The sequence below is a fragment of the Chrysemys picta genome, chromosome 1 (assembly GCF_011386835.1).
Source record: "Chrysemys picta bellii isolate R12L10 chromosome 1, ASM1138683v2, whole genome shotgun sequence".
Lineage (NCBI taxonomy): Eukaryota > Metazoa > Chordata > Testudines > Emydidae > Chrysemys > Chrysemys picta.
The window spans coordinates 47,526,553-47,544,433 of NC_088791.1; the positions used below are offsets into that span (position 1 = coordinate 47,526,553).

At 43.4% G+C, this 17,881-nt stretch overlaps 1 protein-coding gene across 6 annotated transcripts in view; it reads left to right on the top strand.

The window, feature by feature from the left end:
- Positions 1–1,088: 1,088 nt before the first annotated feature.
- The window catches only part of ASZ1 (ankyrin repeat, SAM and basic leucine zipper domain containing 1), a 96,398-nt gene continuing 79,605 nt past the window's right edge, over positions 1,089–17,881 (top strand). Inside the window, exons 1-3 of one of the 6 annotated variants that reach the window (XM_005285761.4) lie at positions 1,261–1,406; positions 8,828–8,927; positions 16,525–16,647. In XM_005285761.4, the coding sequence (XP_005285818.1) occupies positions 1,305–1,406; positions 8,828–8,927; positions 16,525–16,647 (325 nt within the window). In that variant the 5' untranslated portion in view covers positions 1,261–1,304. Of the gene's footprint in view, positions 1,407–8,827; positions 8,928–16,524; positions 16,648–17,881 lie in introns of all 6 variants that reach the window. The other 5 variants (XM_065556183.1, XM_024108972.3, XM_065556190.1 and 2 more) reach the window with 5 other exon arrangements.

A 17,881-nucleotide genomic window follows, 5' to 3' on the forward strand; every position in this document is an offset into this window, starting at 1 on the left:
CTCTTTTCTAAACTGAACAGTTTAGTTTCTTTAATCTCTCCTAATATGGAAGAGATTATTCTTACCTCGTCATCATTTTTGTTATCCTTCTCCGTGCTTTTCCCAATTCTAATAAATTTTTTTTGAGATGGGGCAACCAGAACTGCACACAGTATTCAAGGTAGGAACCATCCAGGGATTTATATAGTGGCATTATGATATTTACTGTCTTAATTATCTGTCCATTTCCTAAAGGTTCCTAACATTAACAAAGTAATGCACACAACTATAATATTTATTACCTGTACCTATTTTGACAGATTAATAACAGTTGCTGGCTTTTAGAATTCACTAGCAATAAAAAATTACATTTGATCTTATCTTCATGCTGTAGATGAAGTAAGAAACTAAGTAGCAGGTGGGGCCACATTTTATGACTCACCAAGTGCATTTGGCCTTTGGCCCACAGGTAGTGCACACTTCTACTAGATTTAGGGCCAAATTCTTCACTCCTTACCCAGCCAAATCTCACATTGACATCAAATAGTGGTTTTCCTTGGGAAAGGAATGTGGGACTGAGTTCCTAATTTGTTTAGTAAACAGAGATTTATTTGTGAATTTAGTGATGGTAAAAGGAGATCATAATGGTGACTCCTAGGCACGCCTTTATATGCTACTGTGGTGTTACTTCAAAGTTTTCCATCCAGGACAACCCTTGTTCTGAGAGCAGAAGAAATCACTGGACTATGGGATATACTTAGTCCCATTCTGTAAGTAACAGCCATCACGTTTCCGGGGGGTGTCTCATCTGTCCCAGAGGCACTAGCAGAAAACACCAGTTCCTACTGAAATTAATGGGACCTTGCTCAGGGGCCCAGAGAGGGCCCTTCCTGCTCCAGACGGGGATTTATGCTGCCTTAAGAAAAATTAAAAACTCAAGCCCTGAAATGGCCCATAAACTGGCAACTGCCTGCGGCGTCCCACGGCCCTGCCTGCAGGGTCCCTCCGCCTCGCCTGCAGGGTTCCTCCCACAGCCCGGTCTCCCTGTCCCGCCTGCAGGCTCCCTCGTCCCTCTGTCCCGCCTGCGGGGTCCCTCCCCCAGCCCGGCCCCGGGGACCCGCGGCGTGGCTCGCGGAGCGACGCCCGGGCAGGGGTGGAGAACGCGCTCTCTCACACTCCCCCCGGGCCCCGCCGCAGAGCCACGTGACCCGCAGCAGCTTCCCACGTGAGATGGTTTCCCACTCGAGCGGCGGGGAATGGAAACGAGGCTGGGGTGGGGGCTCCGCGTGCGCAGTGCGGGCGCGCAGCTGGCGGCAGCAGAGGCCATGCCGGGGGTTTCCCGCTCGCTGGCGGTGGCCGGGGGAGGCGAGAGCAGCGACAGCGACGAGGACCGCTGGGTCATCGGGTTCGTGCAGGACAAGCCGCAGGTGGGGGCGGCCGCGGGCTCCCGCCGCTCTGCCCAGCGGGTGCTGGGGCGTGGCTGGGTTGCGGGGCGGTAGGCAGCGCTTCCCTGTTTGGCCTGCGTGCGCGGCGCTCATCAGTTGGGCCTGGGGTTGCCAACTTCCCCATTGCAGAAAACTGAACCCCGTTCGCCTGCTCGCCCCTTCCCTGCTCACTCCACCCCCCTCCCTTCCTCGCTTGCTCTTCACCACCCACGCATTGTCACTGGGCTGGGGCAGGTGTGGGAGGGGGGTGAGGCCTCTGGCTGGGGATGCAGGCTCTGGGGTAGGGCCAGGGATGGGGGTGGCACTTACCTCAGGGGGCTCCTGGAAGCGGCCCATGTGGCCCTGCAGTCTCCTAGGCCAGGGGTGGGCAACTTTTTAGCCCAAGGGCCACAGCTGGGAATTGAAATTGTATGGCGGGCCATGAATGCTCACAAAATTGGAGTTGGAGTGCGGGAGGGGGTGAGGGCTCCAGGGTGGGGTGAGAAATGAGGTCAGGGTGTGTGTAGGGGGGCTGGGGCAGGGGTTGGGGTGTGGGAAGGGATACAGACTCTGACTGGGGTGCGGGCTCTGGGGTGGGGCTGGGGATGAGGGGTTTGGGGTGCAGGAGGTGCTCTGGGATGGGGCAGGGGGGTTGGGACGTAGCAAGAGGCTCAGGGGTGCAGGCTCCGAGCGGCGCTTACCTCAAGCGGCTCCCGGAAGCAGTGGCATGTCCCTTTTCCGGCTCCTACACAGAGGCACGACTAGGCAGCTCTGCATACTGCCCCATCTGCAGGCACTGCCCCTGTAGCTCCCATTGGCGCGCTGGAGAGGGCCATTGGAGTGCATAGGAGCCAGAGCGGGGCCATGCCACGGCTTCCAGAAGCTACGTGAAGTGGCTCCCAATCCTGTGCCCCAGCTGGAGCACCAGAGCAGGGCCATGCCATTGCTTCCGGGAGCCACATGGTGCGGACCCTGACCCTGCGCCCTGACTGGAGCACAGGAGCGGGGCAAGCCCCAGATCCCGCTCCCCAGTGGGAGCTTGCGGGCCATCTTAAACGGCTGTAGTTTTCCCACCCCTACCCTAGGTGCAGGGTTGGCCAGGGGGCTCTGCATGCCTTCCTCGCCTTCAGCCGTTGCCCCTGCGGCTTATGGACTGTGGTTCCCAGCCAAGTGGACCTGTGGAGGTGGCGCTCAGGGCGGGGACAGCATGTAGAGTGTCCCTGGCTCCCCTGCGCCAAGGGGCCACAGGGACATGCAGGCCGCTTCCAGGAGCTGTGCAGAGTCAGGGCAGATAGGGAGCCTGTCTTAGGCCCACTGCACTGCTGACCAGACTTTTAACAGCCCAGTCAGCATTGCTGACTGGAGCTGCTAGGGTTCCTTTTTGACTGGGCATTCTGGTAGAAAACCAGACGCCTGGCAACCTAGTGAGCTGCACCGCTGCTGCACATGTGGTTCGCTGGGTACGATGCGGGCCTTGCTTCGCTATAGAGTCCTCCCGTGGTACCAGCGCTGGGAGCACCCCATAGCAGCTGCGGCGTCCCATGCGTGGCCTGTGCTGACCCAGCAAAGCCCATAAGTCATCCACCCTCTGGATCACAGCCATCTGTCAATGGGGATGTGGCTGAGGATTTTCCCCCCCCTGCCCCCCTCCTCCCGCATTTCTGCCTTGTTTGTACATTATTTGTACGTGGCTTTGGAAGTGCAGCATGCTGTACAGCAAAGTGTTAAATAATCTCACAGCCTTATCCTGAACCCACACAAAAGTTTCCATTTGAATTAGTGACCGTGGGAAGTTTTAAGATAATACAAAAAAATCTTATTTCTGTTTTAGAGTATTAAGTATTCGTAAGAAATATAACTTCTCCTAACTTCTTATTTCTAATTTTGTTTTTATTTAAATAAAGTGTAATTGTTCATGTACCAAAATGATTTTAGGAGCAGCCAGGACATATCACTGTATTGACAAACGTGCATTTGTAATGATGGGGAAGAAAAATTCCACTCAATTAAATCAGTTTTGCCTTGGAGTTTCACCGCAGTTGAACTGAATATTATAGTGCTGGGGTCTTGGAGGCTTCTGGCTGCTCCTAGCAAATTGGTATTTTTAAGATTCCTGTGTTTTACAGGATTCAGACTTAAAGTTCAAATCTATTCTGAAAAGGGACTTTGTCACATTAACTTCAGTGGGGCATCTGCTTAAGGACTTTGAATAGGCATGGAAATAAGCACCTGCCTAAATGCTTTGCTGAATTGGGACCATTTTAAGGATTCAGTAAATATTTTGAATGAACAAAATTGCTAATCTGTGGGCTATTGATGTGAGTTTCTGTTGTTTAGACCAGTGGTTCTCAAATTTGGGCGGCCGCTTGTTCAGGAAAAGCCCCTGGCAGGCCGGGCCGGTTTGTTTACCTGCCGCGTCCGCCCGTTTGGCTGATCGTGGCTCCCACTGGCCACGGTTTGCCGCTCCAAGCCAATGGGCCACCCTTCCTGCAGCCCCCATTGGCCTGGAGCAGCGCACCGCGGCCAGTGGGAACCGCGATTGGCTGAACCTGTAAACGCGGCAGGTAAACAAACCGGCCCGGCCCGCCAGGGGCTTTTCCTGAACAAGCGGCCGCCCAAGTTTGAGAACCACTGGTTTAGACTTTGCAATATGGGTGACCAGTTTAATGGTTTGCTTTTTGTGCCCTGATTACTATAGCTGAGAGGTGGAGTGAGCTATTGATTAAATATTGTGAATGCACATCATGCACTTAAGTTTTTTTCACTATCACTGGCTATATGGACACTTCTCATGTTGTTGTGTAATAAAGAGGCTTCAACACTAGTGGGTTGAAAATGTGTGTTTAGCCTCATCAGACAGACCAACTCGGAAGCTTTTTTGTTGAGTCCCTCACCCATCCGTCTTGCTCTACTAACAGTATCAGATTTGACACGCCCTTTGTCACATTCTTTCACTACTGCCTATGTGCTTTCTTCTGTACCATTCCTTATGCACAGAACACCTTTCCTGAACTAGCTCACAGAGCCACCACTTTCTCAGCAATTAAGTCCTTTCTGAAGACCCTCTGAAGACCTTTGATACTAAGTATAACTGAAAATTTTATGACTAATAATGGCAACATCGGGGAACCATTGAAAATATTGCTGATGTTTAATTCACATGAGGGTGGATAAAAAACAATGCTTTTTTGAAAAAATTAAAAACTGATTTTTTTAATTTTGTTTTTTAAATTATAAGATTTTTCATGCTTAAAAATGAACCTGTTTAAATTGAAGTCTGATTTGAATACAAAATATAAGGCCTAAACTTATCTCTTAAAACATTTAAATTAAAAATAAATGCACTGAATCCATAAGCCTCTATCAAAAACTTAGAGTTAAAGGCTGCTTTGCTATGAAAGAAAGAAATTGGGAAAAAATCCAACTCTTGAGGTCAAGCTTCATAAATATGGTGTGATAGGTTATGTATTGAATGAAGGGCTTGTTTTATTTAATACAAATTTGTATATGATATTTTGTGTATTTAATTAAATTATAATTACCATCCTAATGCAACTTCACACAAATCATGAGCAAAAAGTTAATTATCTAGTAGATAAGCAATATATCACTTAACATTGTCTAGAATACTAAAATGTATAATGATCTGAAAATATCAAGCTCTTTTTTTTGTAAATCAACATATTTTAGTAGTTATATCAACCAATAAGAAGGTGCCTTTCTTTAGAAAATAACTGCAGTACAAATGGAAAACTTGATTAAAATCAGTGATTGAAATCTAGGCTTTCCACTTGGTAGTTTAAATCAGTCCACCCTGATTTTCATAGAAAAAAATCTTTATATTGTAGCTTTAAAGATGTGGTTGCAAGTGCCTTATGCTCTTAATGAGATCAGATGGGTGAGGTAATATCTTTTATTGGATCAACTTCTGTGCTATTAATGTAAGAGTGTACATTTCCAAACTCAAATGTTGGGATTGAGGATGTAGGAGTAATGCCTAGTGAGACCACTACTTAAATACTATGTTTGGTGTCTGCACTTCTAGTAAGGATGTTGAATATTGGAGATGTTTCAGAAAAGAGTTTAAAGATTTAAGATGTGGAAACATGAGGGACTTAAACTAAATTGATTGTGTTTTGGGAAGTGAAAGTTAAAAGGTGGCTTGATCAGTGTATAAATACTGACAAGGGGGAGAAGAGCTCTAATAGAAGGCTCTTTAGGCTACCAGACAGACTTTGGCTGGAATTTGAAACTGGAAATTGGATGCAAACTTTTGACTAGTATCGTAACCTTTCACTGAACAGTTTAACAGGGATGTGCTAGATTCTTCATCTTCTGCAGTCTTTAAATCAAGATTGGATGTCCTTCTAAAGATATACTCTAGTTTACCACTGTTTAGTGAGCTTATTCCAGGTATTACTGCGTGAATTATCCATAGGCTTTGCAGCATTTGATTTCTTTTTAATAATTTCAACGGATAAGATCAGTGTTTATTTTTAAGCATTCTTTTTTCTGTGTTTATCTATTTAAATGTTCAGTTGTTGGGAATTACCTATTTGAAAATTTTGATTATTATTAGAAATATTTTTCGTTGGTTTGTGTATACGGTGAAATCAGCATTTACCAATAAATATCTACTCCTTCCAGGCCTAATTATCAGGTCAGGCTATGTTTCTTTAAGGAATAATGAATGTTAGAAAACTAGGAAATGCGGAGTTTAGGTGACACTTACCACATGCTGTGACTGGAAACAAACAATAACGAAATATTCATGGTTCCACCCCACCCCAGTATTCTGCCAGCACTTCCAGTAATAGATTTGTGGTCAAAAAGTGCTTTAATTATATCTATGCAACCACATTAGCCTTGGATTCTGTTGTGTATGCAAGTGTAACTGACAGCATAAGGCTAGGCTTGCATGAGTGTGACAGGGTGTACGAGCCCCACACTGCTGAGACAATGGTAAAGGGGTTGCTCTGGACACAGGAAGCCATGCCCCCCTCACCTCTGCTGGGTAGGGAAGGCTCAAAAGGCAGCACTCAACTCAATTTGGGCTAACTGAGCAGGAGAGCAGATGGGTCTACAGTCTCCTGCAGAGAAGCCACTGAGGTTCCCAAAGGCTGAGACCAGGCCTTATGGTCAAGCCACCACAGACTTTTCAGGCACAGGGGCTGTGGACGCTGAACCGCCACAGACAAGAACCCCAAAGGGGACCTCAAGACAGACCAGCAGATGATCTGAAGCCGGGGTAGGAAGTGGCCCAGGGACTAGGCATGGGACCCCTGTCTCCTAGCTTGTGCAATGTAAATGTGATTGCAGAGCCATTGTCCATTATTTTTGAAAACTCATGGCAACCGGGGGAGGACCCAGACGACTGGAAAAAGGCTTATGTAGTGCCCATCTTTAAAAAAGGGAAGAAGGAGGATCCGGGGAACTACAGGCCAGTCAGCCTCACCTTGGTCCCTGGAAAAATCGTGGAGCAGGTCCTCAAGGAATCAATTCTGAAGCACTTAGAGGAGGGGAAAGTGATCAGGAACAGTCAGCATGGATTCACCAAGGGCAAGTCATGCCTGACTAACCTAATTGCCTTTTATGAGGAGATAACTGGGTCTGTGGATGAGGGGAAAGCAGTGGATGTGTTATTCCTTGACTTTAGCAAAGCTTTTGATACGGTCTCCCACAGTATTCTTGCCAGCAAGTTAAAGAAGTATGGGCTCGATGAATGGACTACAAGGTGGATAGAAAACTGGCTAGATTGTCGGGATCAGCGGGTAGTGATCAATTTGTTCCATGTCTAGTTGGCAGCCGGTTTCAAGCGGAGTGCTCCAAGGATTGGTCCTGGGGCCGGTTTTGTTCAATATCTTCATTAATGATCTGGAGGATGGCGTGGACTGCACTCTCAGCAAGTTTGCGGATGGCACTAAACTGGGAGGAGTGGTTGATACGCTGGAGGGTAGGGATAGGATACAGAGGGACCTAGACAAATCAGAGGATTGGGCCAAAAGAAACCTGATGAGGTTCAACAAAGACAAGTGCAGAGTCCTGCACTTAGGACGGAAGAATCCCATTCACTGTTAGACTAGGGACCGAATGGCTAGTCTGTTTCAGTTCTGCAGAAAAGGACCTAGAGGTTCCAATGGACGAGAAGCTGGATATGAGTCAACAGTGTGCCCTTGTTGCAAGAAGGCTAATGGCATTTTGGGCTGTATAAGTGGGGGCATTACCAGCAGATCGGGGGATGTGATCATTCCCCTCTATTCAACATTGGTGAGGCCTCATCTGGAGTACTGTGTCCAGTTTTGGGCCCCACACTACAAGAAGGATGTGGAAAAATTGGAAAGAGTCCAGCAGAGGGCAACAAAAATGATTAGGGGGCTGGAGCACATGAGTTATGAGGAGAGGCTGAGGGAACTGGGATTGTTTAGTCTGCAGAAGAGAAGAATGAGGTGGGATTTGATAGCTGCTTTCAACTACCTGAAAGGGGGTTCCAAAAAGGATGGATCTAGACTGTTCTCAGTGGTACCAGATGACATTACAAGGAGTAATGGTCTCAAATTGCAGTGGGGGAGGTTTAGATTGGATATTAGGAAAAACCTTTTCACTAGGAGGGTGGTGAAGCACTGGAATGGGTTACCTAGGGAGGTGGTGGAATCGCCTTCCTTGGAGGTTTTTAAGGTCGGGCTTGACAAAGCCCTGGCTGGGATGATTTAGTTGGGAATTGGTCCTGCTTTGAGCAGGGGGTTGGAGTAGATGACCTCCTGAGGTCCCTTCCAAGCCTGATATTCTGTGAATCTATGATTCTAAATTGTTTCTTTGGACTCTGGGTTGGAACTCAGTGGAGCAGGGAAGGCCTGAGTTCCCCTATCCTTGGCTGCTGACTCTCGCCATTGAATGACGTAGCTGTTGAATCCCGCCGCTGGGCGACACAGTCAGGAGTATTGTCACTAGGCGGGATTGCCAGTCTTGGACTCAAAGTCCCTTTTGAGAATGGATAGCCTTGCTATAGGAACTATCAATTCTGTTGTGCAAGCAAGAAAATAAATCTACCTCTCCACAAGCTGTGTTGGTTCGTAAAAATCTCATTTTTAAATTATGTACGCCAGTTTGGTGGAATGTGCTAGGAGAGTAGATCTATTGAGTAAAAAAGTGCCATTTTTACAGGCATACATGTTTCACTGTAGAACTGTATGTAAATTATTTTCCTTTCTGTGCTGTCACTTTATCTTGCGTTGTCCTTATCAGTAAATTATAGTAGAACTTAAACAAATCCTGACAATTATTCGGACCAAGATAAAGGAAAGAAAACAATGATTTTTCTTCTACTTCCTTCCCCACTGTGCCTTCAACAGCGTGTTGAAAATTGAGTAGAAAAAATGTTTATTATGAAGTAACCTGGCTCTGATTTTATTTTCTTGCCTATTTAGCAATTTAGTAAAACATTACAGTTAGAAGACAAGGATGAAACATTAAAGAAAGCTTTGAGTTCTGGGGATGTGTCCATGATTGAAGAACTTTTAAATTCAGGTGAGAAAAGTGGATTGTAAACTTACATTTTCCCAAATTCAGTAAATTTAAGTTAATTTGAAGACCTTCTAAATTTCTCATTTCAAAGGAGTATGGCTAAGCCTGTGTATGTGTAATCAAACATTTGTAAAACAGTATAGACTCTATATTTATTCAAAATGTAATTACAGAATCACTATCTCCTTATGTGTGGGTCACCATCCAGTATTGCCAGGAATAACATTGTGTACCATAGCTCCGATGTTCAGGGTTCTTGATTCATTGGTAAGGTTTTCTTTCAGATGGAATATACTAAGCATGCTGTATAGTATCCTCTACCTCCTTACGTTTTGTTCTCTTAATATTTTTTAAAAAGAGAATACTAGGTTTGCAAACAATGTATTGTAAATTTGCAAGGGGGGAGGGTTAAATTGAGGGTGGGAATTCAGTGGTTCTTGCTTTTCAGCTTTTTTTTATACCTATCCTGGTTGGAAATTGCACACACACTCACTCACCAGCATGATTGTGCCTGTGGTCAAGACTGGCTCTAGGCACCAGCAAACCTAGCACGTGCTTGGAGTGGCACAATTTCAGGGGCAGCATTCCAGACACCTTTTTTTACCTTGGGGTGGCAAAAAACCCAGAGCTGGCCCTGCCTGTGGTCTGCTTCTTGGGCTGTCCTGGCAACAGTAGTTTCAGATTGCTAGATTGTCTGATTCTAAGAGGTCTAAATCTTGAATCAACTTGTGTGATATTTTTCACTCTTACAAATTTTGCTTAAAAATACTAGTTTGATTTTAAAATGGCTTCCTCACTTAGAAAACATTTCCATTAACCCAGTATTTGGACATGGCATCCTTTATTGCAGTATCCAGGGCAGTTAGAGTGATCAGTCATGAGCTACACAGACAAATTAACCTGCCTCATTGTGATCTTCAGAAAATTGTGTTTCAACAGAAAACTGGAGTATAGTAGCAAGGAGTATCTGTTCTGAGAAAATTAGTTTAATTTCTGGAAAATTGTAGCTTGTTGGCAAACTCAAGGGTTTTTTTTTCCAGATATTAAACTGGGTGATGTATCTTACTCTTTTGAAAATAAAAACTGCCAATTTCTTGACCACAGTATGGCATTCATTTTAAATAAAACACTATTATGGCAAAATTGGTTGTTTAAAAGGAGGAAGCAAATTAACATCACTTTGAATGAAATGTTTGTGACGTCATACTTTGTGTCAAAGCTTTCTTTGTTGATAGGTGGAGCTGATTGTGAGTGGTGCCTATATAGTTAGGGTTGCCTAATGATTTACATTATAAGCCTCTGTTTCTAATGGCTTATAACTTTGGCAAACTTTAACAATTCAGTCTGAAATTTTTGATGTTGCTGTCTGCCACAGGCTGAATTCTTTTTTGAAGTTTTTAGTAAAAATGGTATGGCTGTTTCTGAGAATGGGTTCAATGGGAGGTGAGGAAGTAGTCTGGACAATGTTAAATTTGTTCCTCAGTTTCTTTGAAGAGCTATAGTATAGGAACAGTAACTCAATTTGGTGAGGAGTTGGTTCTGGGATCAAAGAGGTAACTTTGTTGATCCAACCAGATTTGCTCAGTAGAACTTGTTAGAGGCATATTCGCAAGATGCAGCCTGAGGAGGGAAGTGGGGGAATGACAGCTTTGAGCCAAATTCTGGGCCATTGCAGTCCATGTCACAAACTAGAGCAGCCCATGAGAAATTACATATAATCTAAATGTTAATTTTGCCTCAGAAGTAAATTTGGCAACGTGATAGAGAATCCACCCAAAGGTTTTTGGAGGTGTTGCTGTAACATAGGGGTGAAGGGAACTCTGTGGCTATCACATTGTCATAGTGTAGGGTAAAGTTTTGTGTTGGCGGGGGAAATGAGCAGATAAGCGAACAGGCAATCTAATAGATCTTTATCTTTTATGTAAAGTACATTTTTTCATTTTGATGCAGTTGACTGCATAGATGCTACAGAGAAAGTTGCCTTCGAAATGTATGTAAATAGGGTGAATAAAAAAGTGTGTAAATACAGTGGAAACACCCAACTTGGGGTATTAGATAGAATTAGTTCTGTGTCTTCTGTCCTCAGAACAGTTCTTGGGGCTATACTTGATTCCTTGGGTATTGCAAAGAAGAAAAAAGGTCTTAAAGACGATGGTAGCATCTTTTGAGAACTTCAAAATTAGGCGTTTATCATCACAATTTATTTCAAATCAGTTTCTTTTCATGAGACTTAGACTACAGACTTGAGTGGTCTTTATAATTCCTATTTGCCTTCTTGCCCCATTTTCTCTCACATCCACAAAGATGGAAAAAATTGATTGCTCTGCCACCTCTGCAGTGGCCAATAAGGCTAAATTCTCAGAGTTCATGAAGTTTTTAATACTCTCTTCTGTACTTCAACAGTGAAGACCTACTGAGTCCAAAAATTCTTGTTAAACTTGGGCTAGATCTTGGTGTTTCTGCATTGCTGCTGAGAGAGAAATTATGTTCAGAAATAGTAATTAACATCTGATTATATCTAAGAGCCACACTGCACGTTGACAGAGTATGCAGGGATATGATTGTTTGAGGACTGTTGCTCTCCCAGACAAATAAGTCATATAAATCCACCAGTGACTTGCATCTTTGAATTCTTACAGGACAAATTAACTGAGTCTGAATATGAACAGATTGTGTGCTAAAGTTTATTTTAGGAATGGGCCAAACAAATCTGTCTGTACATCCTTTTGATTTTCATAGGTGTCAAGTAACTTGAATCTCTTGAAGATAAGAGTCCGTACGTGGAACTTGACCGTAGTGCTTCAAGCATTACCTCATTCACCTTTTGAACTTCAGGTCTCATTTTCTGTCTACAAAAGTAGCTTTCCTGTTGATAGTAACACAAGTTAACAGAATATTTGGACAAAATGCTACTAGAGGAGCCGTATACTCTACTGTTAACAGAGATAAGGAAGGTACTTTTATGCCAAGTGTTGCCTCTGGAGGTGAATCACAGATCTTTATCTTTATATTGCTAGAATCCAGGTAGTTAAAGAAAAACCTCTGGCACAACCTGGACATAATAAGCACTAAAAACAATTGCATTAAAAGGGCAAAGGAAAGGTTTTGTTTTGTACCTGAGTTGCAAGATGGATGAGAAATTGTGTACATAAAGCATAAAAAGTGGGATGTCATTATTTTCCATAAGAAGGATCCCTGGAGTACACAGCAGTCTAGGGAGAGGGGCTATTGAGGCCATGTGGATTAAAGGCTACAGCATTTTCTAGGGCAAGGGTGGCCAACCTGTGGCTCTGGAGCCATGTGCGGCTCTTCAGAAGTTAATATATGGCTCCTTGTATAGGCACCGATTCCGGGGCTGGAGCTATAGGCGCCAACTTTCCAGTGTGCTTGGGGCGGGGGCTCACTGCTCAACCCCTGGCTCTGCCACAGGCCCTGCCCCCACTCCACCCCTTTCTGCGCCCTCCCCTGAGCCTGCTATGCCCTCCTCCCTCCCCCCCCCAGAGCCTCCTGCACACCACGAAACAGCTGATCGGGAGGTGCAAAGAGGGAGTGGGAGGTGCTGATTGGCGGGGCTGCCAGTGGGTGGGAGGCGCTGGGAGTGGGGTGGGGGAGCTGATCGGGGGGGTTGCTGACATATTACGGTGGCTTTTTGGCAATGTACATTGGTAAATTTTGGCTCCTTCTCAGGCTCAGGTTGGCCACCCCTATTCTAGGGAGTGGCCATTAAAGTTGTCCTTCAGGAGGCACACAGCAGCAGGAGCAGCTGTGAGGTGCTATGGAGGGCCCACCTTTCCTTCTTTAGGAGTAGTCAGTAGTTATAACTCTCTCAGCTGTTTTGTATGGTTAAAAGATTGACTTGTGAGTAACTTTGTGGAGGATAACATGATAAAAGTTTGCTAATGAGTAGGGGTTAATTATACCTAAGCATTTAATAGCTATATTAAATCAGGGCTAGAGAAAAGAGGAGGATATGGGTCTAAAAATGAATATTAAAAGGAGAAAATATTGCAGAAGTCACAGGCTCCATATGATGTGCACTAATCTCTTCTCCCTCTGCTTCTTGCATGCCATTCTCCATTCTTCCCCCCCCCCCCCCCCATTATTGTTTATATAGCTTGTAAAACCTTTTGTGAAGGATTAGTTTGATTCTTTGTAAGGTACCTTGCACAGTATTGAATGCTGTAAAACAAATATCATCATCATTGGCTGTTAAATACCCTTCTTATCATAGCAGTATATAGGACAGACAAACCACGTGACCAAGCTATTTTAATATATAAAGCAGCAACATGGTCAGACCTGCACTACTCAGCAGAGACAGCATTTGGCTGAAGATTAGGACATGCTGTAGTTCCCAGTAAAACCAAGAGTTGAGTCTAAAGGGACTTAAGTCCCTGCAGAGGGATGAGGGACTTCATGTCATTTTCTACCAGGAAAATGTAGACTTTACCTTACCAAATTATTTGGAACCAATATAGCTGACTATCCCTGGATACATACTCGAATGGCTTGCCCAAGCTGCCACTGATGCTATCACGGCAACACTTGTTATTTTTAGGCACTAACTCAAGTAGAACTAGCATGTGAATGTCTACTTGCACTGAGAATTACATCTCCCAGCTGCTGTGTAGACATACCTTCTGAGTTAAAAGTGCTGCCAAGATCTAAACATGCTTTTTGTTAATAGTGTACAGTATCTTGAAATCAATCCTCGTTTTTCATTCCTGGTGCCACCGTGTACCTCTCATCCTCTCTCCTTTCTGTCTCTGATAGGAGTATGAAACAATTTGCCGTCAAGATTACAAGATTCACTGTTGTTATCCTTTTAATAGTATACGTCGAGCATCTTGGCTCTTCATAATCTAGGTCTAATTCAGCATTCACATTAGATCTCAATCCCAGCCATAAGTCCTTACTTTTCCTAATGGGTTCCTGTGACTGTTGTAGGCTTCCGAACTGGCTTCACTTTCTTTGACTTGTGTAATTCCATACAGCAATTGTCCATTTTTTTGTTTCTTTTTCTGGGAATCCCCACCCCAATCTGGAAATGGTCTGTTCCTCATGCAGCTGTTAGATACTAGTAGCTTTGTCCCAAGATGTCTGTTAGGAGTTTTTCTCTTCTCTCTCCAGTCTCTAGCTACCTTAATGGCAAATCAAAGCTTCCTTGCAGTGGCTGTACAGTACGGTGTACCATGAGGTGGCTCATTCAAAGTGGTATAAGTTTCTGCATCCCTGACAGATCTGTCTTGTGCCCCAGTGACAGTCCCTTGTTTCTGTGCCACCTTTCACCATTTCCAGAAAGGGAAAGACCCCTACACAAGAGGACATGGCCTTCCTTGGCCAGGCACTGACCTGGTAGTACCTCCCTCACTTAAAAAAGGCAGGCTACAGACGTGAAGAGGTTGATAGTCCCTGGTATTATTTCTTAACACTTCCCTAATTAGGTAATTTAATTCTGCTTTTTGAGATGGTGGTGAGGGAAGACTGACCAGCTGTGTCCCTTCCTTCTTATGCCACCCTACAATACAAGTTTCAGCACTGGGGTTTGAGCATTTCCACTCCCTTCCTAATTCTTCTTGGGGTTTGAAAATTACTTTTTGAGGAATTCTTTTCTTGCATCTTATTTTTAAAATATTTTTCTGAGGCACTTTTAAATCTTTTGTTGATCATCTTATATTATGTATGTCTTGAGAGCTTCTCCTGGACAGTTGCAGGACCTGACTGGAATGTTAAGAAGGTAGCATTTCAGTTTGTCAGGACCTGATCTGTAGTAGCCAGATACAGGGCCTGGCTTGTGCTTTGCCCAGCTCCCCTCCAGGGTCAAAATCTTAAATAGGGAAGTAACACAAGTCTTATGCTAAGAAGCAAAGATTGAACAGTCAGAAACTTGCATAAATGATGGTTTTAGAGAAGCAGAATTACAGTTGGGTAATATTTTTCTCTTGTGCATGGGAAATGATTAGTCTAGAACAATGGTTCCCAAACTTTAACAACCTGTGAACCCCTTTCACTAAAATGTCAAGTCTTGTGAACCTCCTCCTAAAAATGAACATTTCCAGGGATTTTCTCCCTTACCTCAGCATAAATTATAAAAGCAGTGATCTTGGAAATGTAAACTTTGTTTTTATGACATGCTTATTACACACTATTTATTAATTTTTATATATTAAATATTTTGTTTAAAAATATTTATTAAGTATTTTTATTACATTATGAAAATGGCAACACTCTTCCAAGATCTCACTTTTGTAGCTTGTATCACTTTTGATTAAGCCTGTTATAAGACATGGCTCCTATCAGAGGCTCCAGTAGAAAAAAGGGGTACAGGGGCAAAGCCCCCGTGCACCCCAGGGCCTGGGAGGCACTGCCTGAAAAGTGAGGGGGCCCATGGGGGCCGCCGGAAAAAAAGGGGAGGGACCCGTGGGGGGGGCGTGCCAACACGGCGGCACGTGACCCTCCTTGCCCACCCATTCTGGTGCCTCTGGCTCCTATGTTTCATCAAGGAGTATCAGATGTGAAACAGCATGAAGGTGTTAAAGAAGCCAACTCAGAGTTCCTCCTACACAAGCATTCAGGTCTTGAGCAGTCCAGGCAAACAGTGCACGTTTCAACAAAGCTTAAACTTGTTCTTCATAATAATTTCAAAACAATGCTAGCAGCCTATTTAATTTTAAAAATAGCAAAAAATATCCACCTCAGTTTCTATTTCGTATAAGGAGTCTTGAAGTTTAAATCTCCTTAGTGTGATAGATATGCTTGCTTTGATCTGCTTAGCTCTTGGAAGTCCTCAAGGCTCAGGGCTGCTGGCCCCATGCTGCCCGGGGTCCCTTTGGACAGCTCTGTCCGCCATTAGGGAATTTTTTCCCAAGAACCCCCTGTAACATTTCGTGAACCCCAGTTTGGGAACCACTGGTCTAGAACTACATCTGGGTGTTGTGGTTAAGTCTTGTTTTTTCTTCTAGAGACATTTAATAAGGTAGTACTAAACACTAAGGTAGCTTATGCTAAAGCAAAAGCAGACAGAGGTCAGAGGGGGCTGGTGTAGGGGAATTCTAAATCACGAAAACCCCAGCAACCAGCTAGGGTGGAATTACTTGCTCCTCTCACTGTTGCTAGACACAGCCTACTTCCTGTTTGGTCATCTCCCACACCAAGTCCAATTGATGAAGCAAAACCAAAAGTCGTGGTCTTTTTTTTTTTTTTTTTTTAATCAGTGGGAATCACTGCATTATTTAAATGGAGAAGATAAATCTGGGCACAGCTATAATAATGAACAACTTTGCTGCAGTTGTGTGTTGCTAGCCTTTCTAAAATCTTTTTGTCTCTGGGATCATGTTTGAAATGTTATGGTGGTTTGGTTTTGTTGGGTTAAGGATCAGGCTTCTTGATATTCAGTTGTGGAATTTGTTTCCAGCGTTCCAAGCAGAGAGGGAGTCTTTTAATTGATCAAAGAAAATAAAAGAACAAAGCATTTTCTCTCCCTAGGAATAGATATAAACACATTAGAGAAAACAGTTAAATATTTACATTTACTGTGTGTATTGGAGTTCGAGTTATAAAATACATATTTACCTTTGTGAATTTTTTAACGTTTTGACAGGTGTGAACGTAGAATCTAGTTTTCAGTTTGGATGGACTCCCCTGATGTATGCTGCTAGTGTTGCTAATGTGGAATTAGTTCGTATCCTACTGGACAGAGGTGCTAATGCAAGCTTTGATAAGGGTAAGATACTTGTGAATCAAATTAGAAGTTACAGTTGTTTCTGACTAGTACACTTTATCCTACTTATGTCATCTCTTAAATATTCAGGAAAAAAGAAAGGGTCACAGTCAAGTAGACTAGGTCCTAAACTTGGCTTCATAATCTGGAGACTGTAATCAAGATTGTAGAAAATTTTTAAAATAGTCTACCACACCATCACTCACAAAATTTTGTGTTTAATTTTGTTTAAACAAATCTTAATGTATTGTGTTCCCCTCAACTAATTCTACAGTAAACACAAGTTAAATTATATTGCTAGAACTGTGCTGACCTCAGTTACTGCTTTTTTGCTTATCCCCTGTAAGAAATGGAGGGGTGGGGAAAAATATTTTGCTGAAATTACAGGACACTGTTGTGTAATTAAATAATTTAATTCATTTATTAAATATGTATATTATGGCAATATCCAGAGCCACCTATTAGGATTGGGCCCCTGTTGTGTTAAATGCTTTACAAATATTTTGAAGACCGGGTCTCCTCCCCAAAGAGCTCTGTAGTTTAACTTCTAGTAGAAATGCTCTCCTCTCCCTTCTAAAGATAATGATCCTACAATTTATATCCATCAATTTCTCCCACTTTCCATCTGGCCGCATAGGTCAGAATGTCTCCTCTCAGTTGCTTGCAAGTCCCACAGGAGTAGTGATCATCTGTACAATGTAAATAAATGTGCATTCATTGTTTTCACTTTTCTAAAAATGCAGGAAAGTATTCCAGTAAAATTAAGGTTGTCAAATTTTAACTCCATGAAAGGGGAACAGTTTTTATACATCTTGTCAGTTTCAAAGAGAGAGCTCAATGTACAGTAATTTCAAATACTACATTTGTCTGTGAGTTCCTCTGTCAACTTTTGTGGTTTCGTAATCACATTTTTGTACTTTAATGTGTTTTTCCCCCTTCTCTCTTGCTATATAGAAGACTGACCCAAGTGAAGGGATACCGACTTGATTATACAGGGGAAGCTGTCTATACACACAGCACTGTCAAGTGTACAAAGTAATCTATTTAAAAAAATAGAGAGGATATAATATCTTTTTTATAGTAATTATAGCTATTTCTTGCAGTGAAGCAGATAGTTTGACAGAAGTGTGACATTTAAGATGATGGTTTCTCTTCAACATTGCAATGTTTTTCAATATAGCTCTGCTGTGTAAATTTGGGCCTTGCCACGTACTACAAAGGGCCTTAATTAAAGACC